General features: G+C 42.8%; 1 protein-coding gene across 1 annotated transcript in view; it reads right to left on the bottom strand.

The window, feature by feature from the left end:
• Nucleotides 1-2,416: 2,416 nt before the first annotated feature.
• The window catches only part of MGLL (monoglyceride lipase), a 412,525-nt gene continuing 400,853 nt past the window's right edge, over nt 2,417-14,088 (bottom strand). Inside the window, exon 8 of the mRNA XM_086939284.1 lies at nt 2,417-7,146. Within this exon, the coding sequence (XP_086795410.1) occupies nt 6,973-7,146 (174 nt within the window). The 3' untranslated portion in view covers nt 2,417-6,972. The remainder of the gene's footprint in view (nt 7,147-14,088) is intronic.

Below are 14,088 nucleotides of genomic sequence, written 5' to 3' on the forward strand. Positions count from 1 at the left end.
ATAATAATATAGATTTTATTCCTTTAACAAATTGCATACTTCAGCACATCTTTTTCACTATAAGGTTATAAGGATACACTACTGAACTGCCATACAATTTAGCAGACAATATAGTTGATTAAAGAATTCGAAAAAGTGAAGAATATCCCGAAAGTTTAAAGTTAGCAGAATGGTGTAAAATACAAAAGGACAAGATTAAGTGTATAAAACCCTGGAGAGCAGGCCTATGCAACACAAACTCAGAGGCCGGCTTCCATTTCGAAGATAATATAAAGTGTCCGACGACTATTGCTCTGTAACAGATGTGATGGATATCTTAAGAGGTATACCCAACAACTGGTCTCTCAGTACTAATCCCCTCAAGCCATTTTATGTCTTGGCTGGAAAGAAATTTCTCTTTCCTTTAAGTGGATCTACGGGCACTTACCGCAGCATGGCACCTTGGAGACTAGATCTTCACTCTGGCGAGTCCCTTAAGAAGTCATTAACCCTGGTAATTTACTGTAAACCTGGTTTTCGCAAACCCTGCAAACATCTGGGCCTCCTCGTAAAATTCAGTGTTTTTCCTTCAATCGTAAAGTGCTCTCTGTAGAATGACCAACTCCTTTCAACAGTCTGTGCCCGGTCCTTGCCGTTTACGATTAAAGGGAAAGGGGATCTGCAGTGTCGTTGATTCTAAATTCAAGAAAAGTGCTTGGATATTCAGCCCTCTAGACAAATAGAAACTTACCTTCTGGAGCACTCCCCCATGTAATTTAAAAAAAATTGCCTTTAGCAGTAATTCCTCACCACCACTGGGTGGCACCTTACCTCTACCTATCTATATGGGAGTGCCTTCAGCCTTGTGTAAACTCTGCCACTACAACTACCCACAACAATTAGATGCCTTTAAATCAAAACAGCATGTTTAACAGTTTGTCAGGAGTCATTTTGTACAGGTGTGCATTGAAAGATGCACACTGTGGGGAAATGTTTCCTAGCTGTACCTACTGCATGACTTTCAAAAGAAATGAGAGCATCCAGGGCAGTGCGCACCTAGTCACGTGCATCTTTCAATAATCAGCACACCATAATCTGGAGTTGTATTGAGCTCTCAACTAGTCCAAGAGAATCAGAATGTCATTGGTCCCAAGTACAAAGGCATAATATTAGTGTCTTCTCCTCAGGTGTCAAGGGATGCTGATCAGCTCCATGAAAAGGCTGGGGCCAAATGTGCTGAATGTTCACTATACGAGAACATTAAACATTTGTTTGAGTTTTTCTGAAACCTTCACCAAGAAGGCTGGCTTGATGTAATTCCCAGGATGTATCAAAAGGGGAAGGACAGAGGGCGCTTAGAGGTCCAGCACACGAGTCCCCAGGGGATCAGGCAAACAAAATGGTATGCAGTTCCTTAGAGAGAAAAGGAGAGAAGGGGAAGAGGCTGGGTCGGTCTACTACCCTGACCCAATAGAAGAGACAGGGTGTCTCCCAATTTGGGAAATGGGGCCCTCATACACCCGTCTGGGTGTCATGCTTCATCATAGGGCATGCTCCTCGTCAGGCCAGCACTGCAATACCTGACGGGTATTGTCGGAAATCTTTTTATCCCAGGTCGTAGGGTGCAGTGCGGGTATAGGGCCTTGTGGTGTGGATGTGAGTGAGTGTGGGGAAGGCTAAAATGGGGTTCAGTGGTGCTCCAAATCCAATTTAATCAGCAAGCCCACTGGTCACAATTAAAATGGGAAAGTTTGAGCCACTGCTGAGATAATGTCCAGTAGTGGCTACTTAATTGGTGGTCAACATGTTTCTTGCCAGTTGTGTCTGGGGGATCACGTGGCAATTCTTCAGGACCAATCAATGTATACTATCTACACAGTGGTTGGTTCACTATTAGTATCACCTGTGAACCAAGCACTCAAAACAACCTAACAATGAGGAACCTTATTTTGTTGGCCAACCCCATTTTACCGAATACCTAGCTCCTTTGAAACATAGGTGGAGGGTCCGTTAATAATATTAACGTCGGTTCAGCAGTGGCTGTCTCACCCGGAACCTACCCCGCACCCCTTCTCTCCTTTTCTCTCTAAGGAACTGCATACCATTTTGTTTGCGATATTCCCAGGATTATCCACATTTTGAAGGAAGTTCATATTGTGGTAGTGGTGGGAAAAAGGGGGCCCGATTCACAGAATTAACTTAAGACTCAATCTTAAACTTACTACTATTTTGGTATTCACAGAATGCACTTACTACTTTTGGCATTCACAGAATGAACTTACTACTTTTGGTATTCACAGAAGTTAGGATTTTGTCTTAAGTTTCTCTTAAGACAAACTTAAGACAGACTTAAGACTGACTTAAGATAAAATCCTAACTTAAGTCTGTCTTAAGTTTGTCTTAAGACAAACTTAAGACAAAATCCTAACTTCTGTGAATACCAAAAGTAGTAAGTTCATTCTGTGAATTCCAAAAGTAGTAAGTTCATTCTGTGAATACCAAAAGTAGTAAGTTCATTCTGTGAATTCCAAAAGTAATAAGTGCATTCTGTGAATACCAAAATAGTAGTAAGTTCAGGATTGAGTCTTAAGTTCATTCTGTGAATCGGGCCCAGAGTGTCATAATCAAGATGATGGGGGCTGTCAAGCTGCAGCTACAGTCCACATCTGAATTGTGGATGGTGGAAGCAGAAAGCCTCCGGGGACCGACTCACAAAGTATTTATGAGTATGTGAATGACAGGAGCACTCTTTTACGCACTCTTACATGCGATTGTAAATCAGCTAATGTATGTCAACTACCTTTTACTAAAAATGCAAAGAGGGCACAACCCTTTCCATGCATACTAATTGTATATCAATATTCTCAGACTACTCCAGATTTATTTCCATTTTAGATGTTTTGGGACCAGTTCACAAAGGCATTTAAAGTGTACGTAAAAGAGTACTACAGATGTTCTACTTAACGTACTCCAAAATGCCTGTGAGAATAGGTCCCCCAAGTCTGCTGCTTCCACCATTGACGATCCCACTTTCTATACTTGACCACAATGTGTAATTTACGGCACACCGCAGCTCCCTGTGACTCGTTTTGCAGTTGCCTCACCTGTGAAACGTTGGGAGCACAGCTGAATGGTGCTTTCTGCAGAACTGGACAAGAAGAGGGCGAGGAACCTTGCATTTCAGTTCTGCGGCCAGGGACAGATGTGCATTGGCACCCCTGCTGCAGCCCCCAGGAGTGAACGAGATATGTGGCAGCATGGGCATCTCACCACACACCACTCAATGCCCCTTTCCTTGTGCTTGCCAGCCGCGGCCGCTGCAGGTGAGAGCGATGAGGCGGTGGGGCCGGCTGGGGGGGATTTCGAGAGACGACCACAAGGGAAAATTAAATCCGCGGCTGGTGCAAGCCACCCTGCTCGCCCCACTCAGCCCAGCACTTTCAGAATACCTACAAATAAATGTGAGAGCATCCTTAGCAGCGGTGGTTGAAGATGTCAGAAGCTTTTTAGCATCAATCAGAGATACCCGAATTACTGCATTCTACCTTCGCCATGTTAGTACCGCTTAAAAAATCATGGTGAAAAAACAGAATGGAAACTAGGGAGGGCTGAGAAGAGAGCATCAGGTTGAATTAAATATAATTCCTCCTGACTGTCCTCTGTGTCTGCTGCTGCTTCAGGGAATCTTTCAACTAAGCTGCAGAAATAGGGAGTGTCAGATGCACCGCGGGCACCCTGCCACCCTGGAGCAGAAGAAAGGGAGTGCTTCAAGAGAGCAGCAGGCGAGGCCTGGGGTATAAATAGCAGCTCATATTGTGTCTGAGCTTCCCAGAATCTGCTCAATCCAATCACACTGATCTGATGGTATTTGAGGGTTCGATTCGCAAACACGCTGCTGTGGTAAGGGAAAATTACCACAGCGAAGAAAGGGAATTTATGGTCTTACTTCCTGTGTTTCTTGCAAAATCTTTCAACCTCAAATTCTACACAATTCTGTGGAAAATCAGCAGAGTGAGTGTGTAAATAGGGGTTACCAGAAGAAGAACTGATTTCCATGTGGAGAAAATAAGGGAAGAAAAGGGGGAAAACACACCATACTTACTCCTGTAGATTTTCTCTCCCTGAAAGCAACGTACAGAATAAAGGTCTAGGGGGCACATGCATCAATATTGCATTTTGCGATTCCTTAATTGCGAAAAATAAGGAATCGCAATTAAGGAATTGAAAACTGCAATGCATCAAGAAATCGCTATAAAAATAGCGATATCTTAAAATTCCTTAATTGCGATTCTCGAATTGAGAATCACAATTAAGGAATACCTCCCCATCCATTCCTATGGGCCTAGAGGCCCATAGGAATGAATGGAAAGACATTCTTAATTTGCAATTCACCATTAGAAATTCGCAAATTAAGAATGTAATTTCAAGGGTGCAGGGGTGTCCAAAGGATACCCTGTTGCACCCCTGAAATCTGCTTTGAAGTAAATTTTGCATGTGTGTGTGTAAAATGGAACTTTGAAAAATGCACTTTAGTGCATTTTTCAAAGTTTTCGCAAATTACCATGAAGGTCAACTTCATGGTAATTTGCTCCCCTTATTTGCGAGTTCGCAAATTTTTAGAGTTTGATGCATTGCATTTAAGGTATCTTAATTTGAGATTCCTTAAATGCAATCGCAATTTAAGAAATCGCAATCTTGCGATTTCTTAACTTGCGAAAATTACAAAAATGTTAATGCATCCCAAAAATGGGAATTGCATTCGCAAACGGACAAATTTTGCGATTTGCACCATTTGCGAATGCAATTTCCTTTGATGCATGTGCCCCTAGGTGTTCACGAGTACACCTACAAGCTTACGGCTCGTACATTTCATAGATTTATTCTTTGGGGTTGTGCAAATTCCCTAAATAAAAATAATTAAAAACCTTACTCTGCAGAACAAACTGGAAATTTACATGCACAAATTGGGCATTTTGTACACCCAAGTTTAACTTAGATGCAACAAAGGCACCTCCATAAAGGGGAGGAGCGTCGCCCCGCTGCTCTCTGAGTAGTGCAAAAAGGGAAATACATTGATAATAACACAATGTTATTTTCACTTTATTTTTCAGTGCTGAGCCAGGGCGGGGTGGGACTGAACCATCATGATGGAAAGCAGTGGTGGGCACCATAAGTGTGCATGTCAGTTTGGCAGGCCGTCTTACAGAGCCGGGTGGAGAACAGTCCCAGGCACTGTCTGAGCGGCAAACCAGGCCACTCAGACCAATCATGACTCTGCTGTCATGCTGGTAATAGTATTATCAGCATGACAGCAGTGTTGTGATTGGCTTACAGGAGTCTGGCAACCTGTGGTCTGCCGGGAGTCAGGAACAGAAGAGGACGGATAAGAGGCGGTGACCGTACACAGATAAGTGATCTTTTATTTTTACTTTTCAACCCCCCCCACCCGCTGCCTCCCCACTTGTGGTTGCCAGCAGTCGCCACTGCTTAGATGTGCAAAATGCCTGGTAAAATGGGCCTTATTTTGTTTAATATTTCCTCAAGGGAATCAATTTCCATACAGTTTGACTTTAATAGAGATCCTTATGGTTTTCTCACTATCACATCTCCTTTTTAGTTTCAGGTTTATTCTTGTAGAAACCTTATTTAGCTCAAAAACAACTTGTAACTATGTTTAAAAATGTAACTTACTCGCTGCATGTATACCTAAATGAATAATCTAGCTGCATGCGTATTGTATAGTGTTGGCTTGAGAGGCTGCCCCCAAAACAGTTGTGATATGTGCTCAGGTTTTTCAGGGGACCTAATGCCTTTGGGGAGATTTCCTGCACCCCTCTAAAACAAGCCTTGTCTATTACCAGCCATGCATTTGCATTTGGGATGTTATGTGCGTGCTATCTGGTGCATTTGCTTGTGGGATGTTATGCGCATGCTATCGGGTGCATTTACTTGCGGGATGTATGCGCGTGCTATCGATGTGCTTTTACTTGTGGGATGTTATGCGCGTGCTATGCCGGTGCATTTGCTTGCGAGATGTTATGCATTATGGGTCATACAGTCCCTACATTTGCTGGGTTCGAGGGGGTCAACATTCGTATCTGTTCTCAGCCCAATTGCAGGGTAGGACAAGGGGTTCTGCACTCTTGTCGTTGAAGCTGAAATCCCAGTTTTCAGGTAAATATATAATATCCCCTCTGGGAGTGGCAAGCAAGCCACATGACATACCCTTTCTTTAACACCCAATTATCATTTGAATAAGTTATGGAAACAACTTCTCGAGAACCAGACCGAAATAAACCCAAACATAAGCAGTATTCGCACAAACCAGTAAGCAGGGTTCCTATGGCAAGTCAGGCAACAAATACATTTCAGGAATGACACATGTGTTTTTTGCAAAGTGCTATGGTAGTGTTTCATGTTTTTCCTCCATATTGCTCTTAGATTTCCTGTGTGTCAGTCTTTGCTGCTTTGAGTTAACGACTCAGAAAGCAGGGGTTTTACTCCACAATGCAAAGCTAAATTTCCTTTGATCACCTGGGCTGACACCAGGTTCTTCAGTTTCTTGACAGTGCAAAACCATTGAAATCCCTTCGCGTCGCACCGTCCACCCACCCCTTCCATCAATGCAAACAGGAGATGACAAGTACATTTTTCTAGATTATTGCAGTAGGTCATCCAAGTCCAGCAGCTGGACTTAATCACCCCTCCTCACTGTATTTGCAACAGCAATTCTAAATAGTACTGAAGATTAGGGTGGACCCTGGAGTCAGGTCCTCCCTAGAGAGTCTTTGATAGGTTCAACATGGTAACTATTGTCTCCTCTGTCCAAAGGATCTTCCTGGTTAGATATGGCCTTCTTGTAGGACAGTGCAGAAGAAGGAGGAATGTTAAATGTTTGTATCACAGAGTTCAGGAAGCACTTTTCTCTGGTCCATGTTTTTCAGTGCTCCGAAAAGCCGCTGAATGCTTTGATAACAACAGAAGACAGACTTCTTAAGGATTCGGGCACGAAGCTTCTCCCGCAGTCGCCACTTGTCCCGCGGTCGCCACTTGTCCCGCGGTTGCCTCAGTGATCTTTTGTGCTAGCCAAGTTTCAATCTCTTTAAAGACGGCAGTGGAGACCTCAGGTAGCTCTTTGTGGAGGACATGAAAGCTGCCTTCGTACACCTGAAATCACAAACAGCGACAAAATGAAAGAGACGCAGATGAAGAAATGGAAGGCACCAACAGAGATGTCACAAAGGATAATACAAAGGAACTTTAAAGGTATTATATTGTAACAGCCTCTGAAGTATGATATATTGCTCTAAGAAAAGGGGAAAGGAAGGGAAACATAAATTAGCCTATGCTTCAAGAAATTCTGCAGAGTCCAACAGGAAAGATTACATATCATAACACATACTACATACTACTCTTAACACCAGGATGACTTTGAATGTGGTTTTACTGATCGCTTTGAGTGTGTATTGTTATCTAATTACGTTGTGCTTTATATTTTGTAACTTATCAGTATACCTATTGTGAGGGGAGAACCATTGCAATTTTTGTGCTTGCCATGGTATGGGCCAGGCACTGAAACCAACCAGCTGTGGGCAGCCAACTGCAGCTTCGTGCAGCCTTTTGTCATGCACTGAAGGGATTGGCCGTGTGGCCTGCCCTGCAGCCAGACCAGTACCTAACACTCAATGGGCGGGCACAATTTGCAGACCACAGCTGTTGCCTGTGCACAGCAGGTGATGGCAGCTAGGACTTGCCCGCACCTTGGCTCAGTGCCCAGCGCTTTGTGGGTGGGCAACCGCCAATGCACACAGCCTTTTGCCAGGCTCTGCGCCCAACCCTTCGATGGTGGCCAAGTTATGCTGTGCTTGGTTTTCGGGTTAGCCGCACGGTCTGGTCTGTGACCTGGCTTCGCACTTTATTTTAAAGGATTTGTAGACATCTTGGGCCCGATTCACAAAACTAACTTAAGTCAAAATCCTAAACTTACTACTTTTGGTATTCACAGAAGTTAGGATTTTTTCTTAAGACCGACTTAAGACAAAATCCTAACTTAAGTCTGTCTTAAGTCTGTTTTAAGACAACATCCTAATTTCTGTGAATACCAAAAGTAGTAAGTTTAGGATTTTGTCTTAAGTTAGTTCTGTGAATCGGGCCCCTTGAGAGTACACCTTTTTGTGCTGGATCACATATCTGCTGGCAGTAAAAATGTAACATAGACCCAATGTAAAAACCCAGTATTGTTCAACGTTCTTACAGTAGGGAATCCGGGTTTCATACTCAAAAAAGAGAAATCCAGAAATGTTCCTTCGAGATAGATGGAATTCCTAGGCTTCAAAACAGAGTTGCAACTTTCAATTCAGCAACTCCTGGAGTCAAACAATTTCTAACATGAAAAATAAATTACGTGTTACCCCTACATCTCTCTCCAATACTCGGCTAGGATAGTAGTTCGTCAGCATCCTATATTGAAGCAATAGTCCCAGAACTCTTACTCTGTCAAGCTCTTCAAAGATCAAAGACTCAACACCCAAGGAAGTCTAGTGTATTCCGAAGTTGTCCCATTACATTGAGAATACCAACTTGAACTAGCATAATGGCTTGATCACATTAATGCCTGAAACAGGACAGACATTTGTGCTATGTTCTCTGATCTCGTATTATAATCCTAGGATGGGGTGGAATAGGGTGGAAGGCATGGCTCATGCTCTTACATTGGAGGAATATGACCCATGAGGGAGTTGTCTCTGAAATTAAATTAACAATAAATGCTTACGGTTTCCTTTTCAATCTATAGTTTTGTAAAACACAAAGGTGGATGGTCTTCTGTGCTTTGACCCAAGAACAGCCTAGTAGTGGGCAGATATAACCATCACCTGGCAGGTACAAGCTTAGGAGCACTTTTTTAGGACTTTTGCTATATTTGCCTTAATCACAACATATCAGTCCAAGCAAAGCAGTTTCATGCTATTGAGAATACAGCAGAGGGCTGGCAATCCAGACCGCTATCTGCATTGTTCCATTTTCAAAATTGTTTCTTCTTTAGGGGGCAACTGAAGGTAGTCTTCTAGCCTAAATCTGCAATGAAGTCTTTTTAGCAACTTGAGAGCCGATCTGTAAGCTGCAGGTGTGGACGGTTTCCCCCAGGATTGGTCAGCGAGGATTCACCATGTTCTCCCCTGTCTACAATGACTGGCAGATTATTGGCCCAGATGAAAAGAGAACAGGCTTCTTTATTGATGATTATTTCATTGTTGCAACTCCCAAGTGTGGTTTCTGATTTTACTAGAGGTGTCAACTGACTAACAGGTAATATCTCCAATATTTGCCCATCTACTCTCTATTCCTCAGGGTCAATGTCACAATCGAAATCCATTCCACTCCTGCTAAACTTACCACCTGCAAAGTTTCAGGTAGGCAAGGGTAATCGGCCCCAGGCATCTCAGAAGAGGCTGTTGCCCTCATCCGGAATTCTGGGGCGCCAGGAACCGCTAAGGTGTACTACTCTGCAAGTTGGCCTCGAGTAGGTGGTGCTTGGCCAACAAGTTGAGCGCATTTCATCAGAGCTCACCGTTATGGTAAATTTACTTGGATCATTAGCAGCTGCTTGGGAAAATTGCACCAAACCATCAACAGTTCTCGTTCTGCAGTCTCAGCCGATTCGACAGAAACACAGTTGAACACACTTTTTATGTTGTTTGCTCATGGAATTAGAATTCTCCACCCTTCCACTCCAAACTACAAACAAATCCGTTAGCGATGTATACCACTTCTAAAAACAGTGCTTAATTTGTAAAAAATGAAGTGCCAGGGCCCTTATCGGGAGGCCACTGCAGCCTGCATCATCCATTGCCTCTGCTAGCACTACCAATGAGAGTACCAAACCAGCTACTAACCATCACACTCCTACAAATGTGACAATTCAGACTATTCCAGGCCCCCAAAGCTATAAGAATAGCTTGGCCGGCAGGAATTAGTCATTTCTAACGTACACTGAATTAGTAAACAACTTTTGTTGTGCTAATGTACTAACTCTAAATCAGACAATGTGGCAGACTATTATAAAAACCAGTGCTGCCAATTAAGTGCTGGTACCGAGCACCGGAAACCACCTGCTCAATTAAGTACTGCCTTAAATTTTTTTTTTTAGAGTTTTATATAGCACGAACTAGACACGAGAAATTGGGTATCAGAGTGCTTTACCTGAGCACCAGTATCATTACAGAAGGACACATTCATTTTTTTTGTTAGGCACAGGGAGATTAAGTGATTTGCCCAGAATCACATCCCTTTGTTTGCTAATTTCTTCTTGTTCCCCTCGAGCTCCGCGCCGGGACACTCATGAGTATCCGTGCGCGTTACAAGTGGAAATAACATAACATAACATGTTGAACGTTATTGAGGTTGACTGCTCTAGCCGTAAGGCCACATCCTCTCCCATTGTTTTCTTGCAGGTCAGACAATGACGGCCTTAACTAAAATCTTTATCCGCTGAGTTGACTATGCTCCAAAGCCTTGTTTCAATCACAATAATGTCATAAGGCAATGCACTAGAAGTGAAAAACAGTCACTATTCTCCACCAGTGATCTGTTTTACACTCTCTGCCTGGAGGAGAAAATCCTGATTTTACAAAGGATGCAGAAGCCAGCCTTATCCCAACTCTGAGATCTTGTGTTTGCATGTGAAGCATGTTTGCAGTTTTTATATATATATCTATATATATCTTCTCACCCCGGCACTGACCTACATTTTCATTCAGCTCCAGTCATTGTCTATCACGCCGCCGTGTGTGAAGAACATCCAAGACATGGACTTACAGGTGCTATTTTGTTTTTTGTTCTGCCTGCTTTCATTTATGATCCTATTTCCTTAACTGCAATAGAACTTACACCCGACTCCACCAAGTAAAGCTGATCTTCTTCTTCTAGTGCAGTATACTGTTTGAGTAACAGACCATGTATTGATTGGAATGCAATGATATTATGCTGCATTATTTGTTTTTTCTGCCTCATTTCAAGAAGTGTAGATCTTTAATGTTGAACTTGGCTTTCTTTAAATCAAAGTAAGAAAACAAAGAGTAACATTCACCTCGCCCCGAATAAGACCAACATTTTGCTGACAGTGGTGATACATTTTTGCAAGCCATAAATATCCATCTTGATGGTCTCTCACCAATGGCGGCTAGGTCTTTCGATGAAAGGAAGGCACGCTGTCACTCAGACTCAAGTCATTTTCTTCTCAAACCAATGCAGGTGACAGCCTGTCTTGAGCTGGAGATCTATTTACATTTCGCTATAAGCAATCAAGGTGCTTATTTACAGTTCATTATACAGACAGTGATGCAACTCTTTAGCGTCTGCTGGTCCACCGGTGATCATGTGTGTACCAGCAGATCTGATCCCAGACACCAACTCATGTGCATCCCTTTCCTTAGCTTAGGCAGACACCTCCATGGGCTTTCAATTCAGTAACATGTTTCATCACTGTCCAAAACCATTGTCCTGCTTCAGGGCATCTGTTCTAACTGGCCAGACTCTCTCCATATTCTCAATGGTAACAGAGGCTTAACTATTCTGCAGATGGAGTATCTGGCTTTCCAGCTCCTCTCCAGCGAACAGGCTCAACCTCCATTGTTCCACCACAAAACATAAAGTCGCTCATCTAATTTCGTTCCGAACACTGCTGGATGGCCACAAAAACATATGTCCCTCTATGGGAAGGGATAAGGCCCGCAGAGCCTGCACTTATAGATGGGTGGCATACAACCGCTTGCCCCAATCATCTCTCAATCGTGCCCCCCTGAAGAATCAGTGTTTCACCCAACTTCTGTTCCTTGGACATTTATGGGTACTTCCTTTTTTTTTTTAGAGTGCAAATTTTCTCAAATTAGTTAATATTACAAAGACAGGGAACTTTACTTCAACGAGGATCTGTTTAATTTTGATACGTGCCTTTTTAGTATTTATTGTAAAAAAATGTGTTTGATACCACCCCTCCATAATTAGCATTGTAAAAATCATATTAGTAAGAGTTGTATCGCTATGGAAAATGCCTTTGGATGAAATTGATTGTTTTAAAAAAAAATTGTACCTTTTATGATATGGTTGTATCGAAATAAAGAATTGAATTGAATTGAATTGAATTGATCTGTTGATAGGGAATCTCTCAAGGCATAAACTTGAGTTTTTCTGGTGCTCACAAGATCATGTGGATGATCAAGCGTTAATTTATTTACAACAACAAAATTGTAAGCATCCGCTTCCAGAATCTAAGAGATACATTTAAGCCGGCCAAGTCTCAAATATCCCTAATGGGACAGCCAAGAATTCAGAGGAACATTACTGCTCAGGGAACTAAGTGTTCACAGGTTCCTTCCTTCCCTGATCTGCTTGATGAATTAAGCAGGAGATATCTACCAGACAACACCAGAAATATCCAACACCCCATCAAGGCAGATGTGGATAACGTGCAAACGTCTGAGCTAAGATCTCTGATGTAATATGAGCCGCAATTTTTTTGGTTGCTTTAATTAAGAACATGGGCCGAACTGGCCGACCAAAGTGCATTTGTGGATGAACAATTCTAAGATTTCAGAGAGGGTACTCTTCCAAAATAAATTTGAGTCTTTGAGCTCATGCCATGTTCCCTCTTACTTTAAGAGGACTGTGGTGACATCTTTACTGAAGACGCCCATTGTTACCTCCCATCGAATAAGAAACAACTGGAACATTTCAAACATGCCGTAGGCAGCTGGAATCTGTTTTCATGCACCAAGTCCCAGAATTGTTTGAAACTAACCATCTTTTGGATGGCACCCAGGTTGGATTTAAGCCGGGAAGAGGGGCAAAGCCAATCTTCCTTACACTGAGAGATGGACTACTGTAGTTGGCAGACATCAGACGACAACAATGTCCATGCTGTTATCGTGAGGACACGTGGGTCGTGTTTGACTCTTGCATTCATTCTATCCTGACCTGAAGCCTAGACGAGTTGGGTATAGGTGGCTGAGTTTTGGATACAATCTTGTCGCTATACTCGTTGTATCTCTTCCAAATGGTCAGACATCTGAAGTGTGGGCGTAGGGGGAATCCCTTTGCTCTGTCTTGTGCCATGGTGTTGAATCCTTACCTGTACAAGAACAAAAGACGAACAGGAAGGATCAATTTGCATGTTTTTTGTATACTTTTGTGGTTTATGTTTGAAACCGAATAAAGTATTTTTGACTGACTGAACAGGAAGGTATTTCTTCTAGACCACTTTATTCCCAGTGTCCTATCTTATATTTTGCTTCTCAACTTTGGTGCAACCTTGTCTCCGCCCATGCAGTCCTGGCACTACTCTACGCTGCCTGCTCATCTGCACACTTCATGTTCAGCTGCTGGGGCAGGAAGCAGTGACTAGGATCCTTGTTGTGGACTTTGGAGGATTCCATGTTGCAGGGTTTTAATCTCCTTGTTTCAACATGACATCCCACCTTCTTGGATACAGGAGACACATCTGATGCATGTCCCCCTGGTTTTAAGGAAACTGACACAACATTTCTCCACCGCTTGAAGAAAAGGCGTTTGTGTCTTCCCATGCAGCTGTTTTTTCTAAAGCAGAATTTGTTTGATGATTTTAGATAGTCTTGTCTTTCGGGACATGTGATGTTCAGGTTCTTGTGTAGCTGATGATTATGTGAAGTCACTGGAATGGGGTTCAATGCCCTCAGGATAGGAATGGCTCTCTAGGTCACCGTGTTTTTTGGATGGTTCTCTAAGGGAGGTTTTCTTAACCATGGTGCAATTGTTGATTACAAGACTTTGGTGAGATGCCTCTTGGTGTGATGTGTCTTCAAACAGCTTTTTATGTGAAGACTCTTTGACATGGTGGGACTTGTAAATTTGTTGATCCAACAAAATGTGGTGAAATGCTCCTAGAATTACAGGTGTATTTAGGGGGTTTTCTAGCTGTCAAGCCTCAGATATTCTCATAAACATGTCCACCTTGGGCACTGGCTGCAGCCGGCAACTTTCACTCAACCCTGACAGACACAAGTTCTTTCTTCTCCTTGTCTGAAGACTGCTCTTGATGTTGATGAGTATGTCTTGCTTTATTTCTTTGCGTTGTGT

This window comes from Lissotriton vulgaris, chromosome 9 (genome assembly GCF_964263255.1).
Source record: "Lissotriton vulgaris chromosome 9, aLisVul1.2, whole genome shotgun sequence".
NCBI classification, from domain to species: domain Eukaryota; kingdom Metazoa; phylum Chordata; class Amphibia; order Caudata; family Salamandridae; genus Lissotriton; species Lissotriton vulgaris.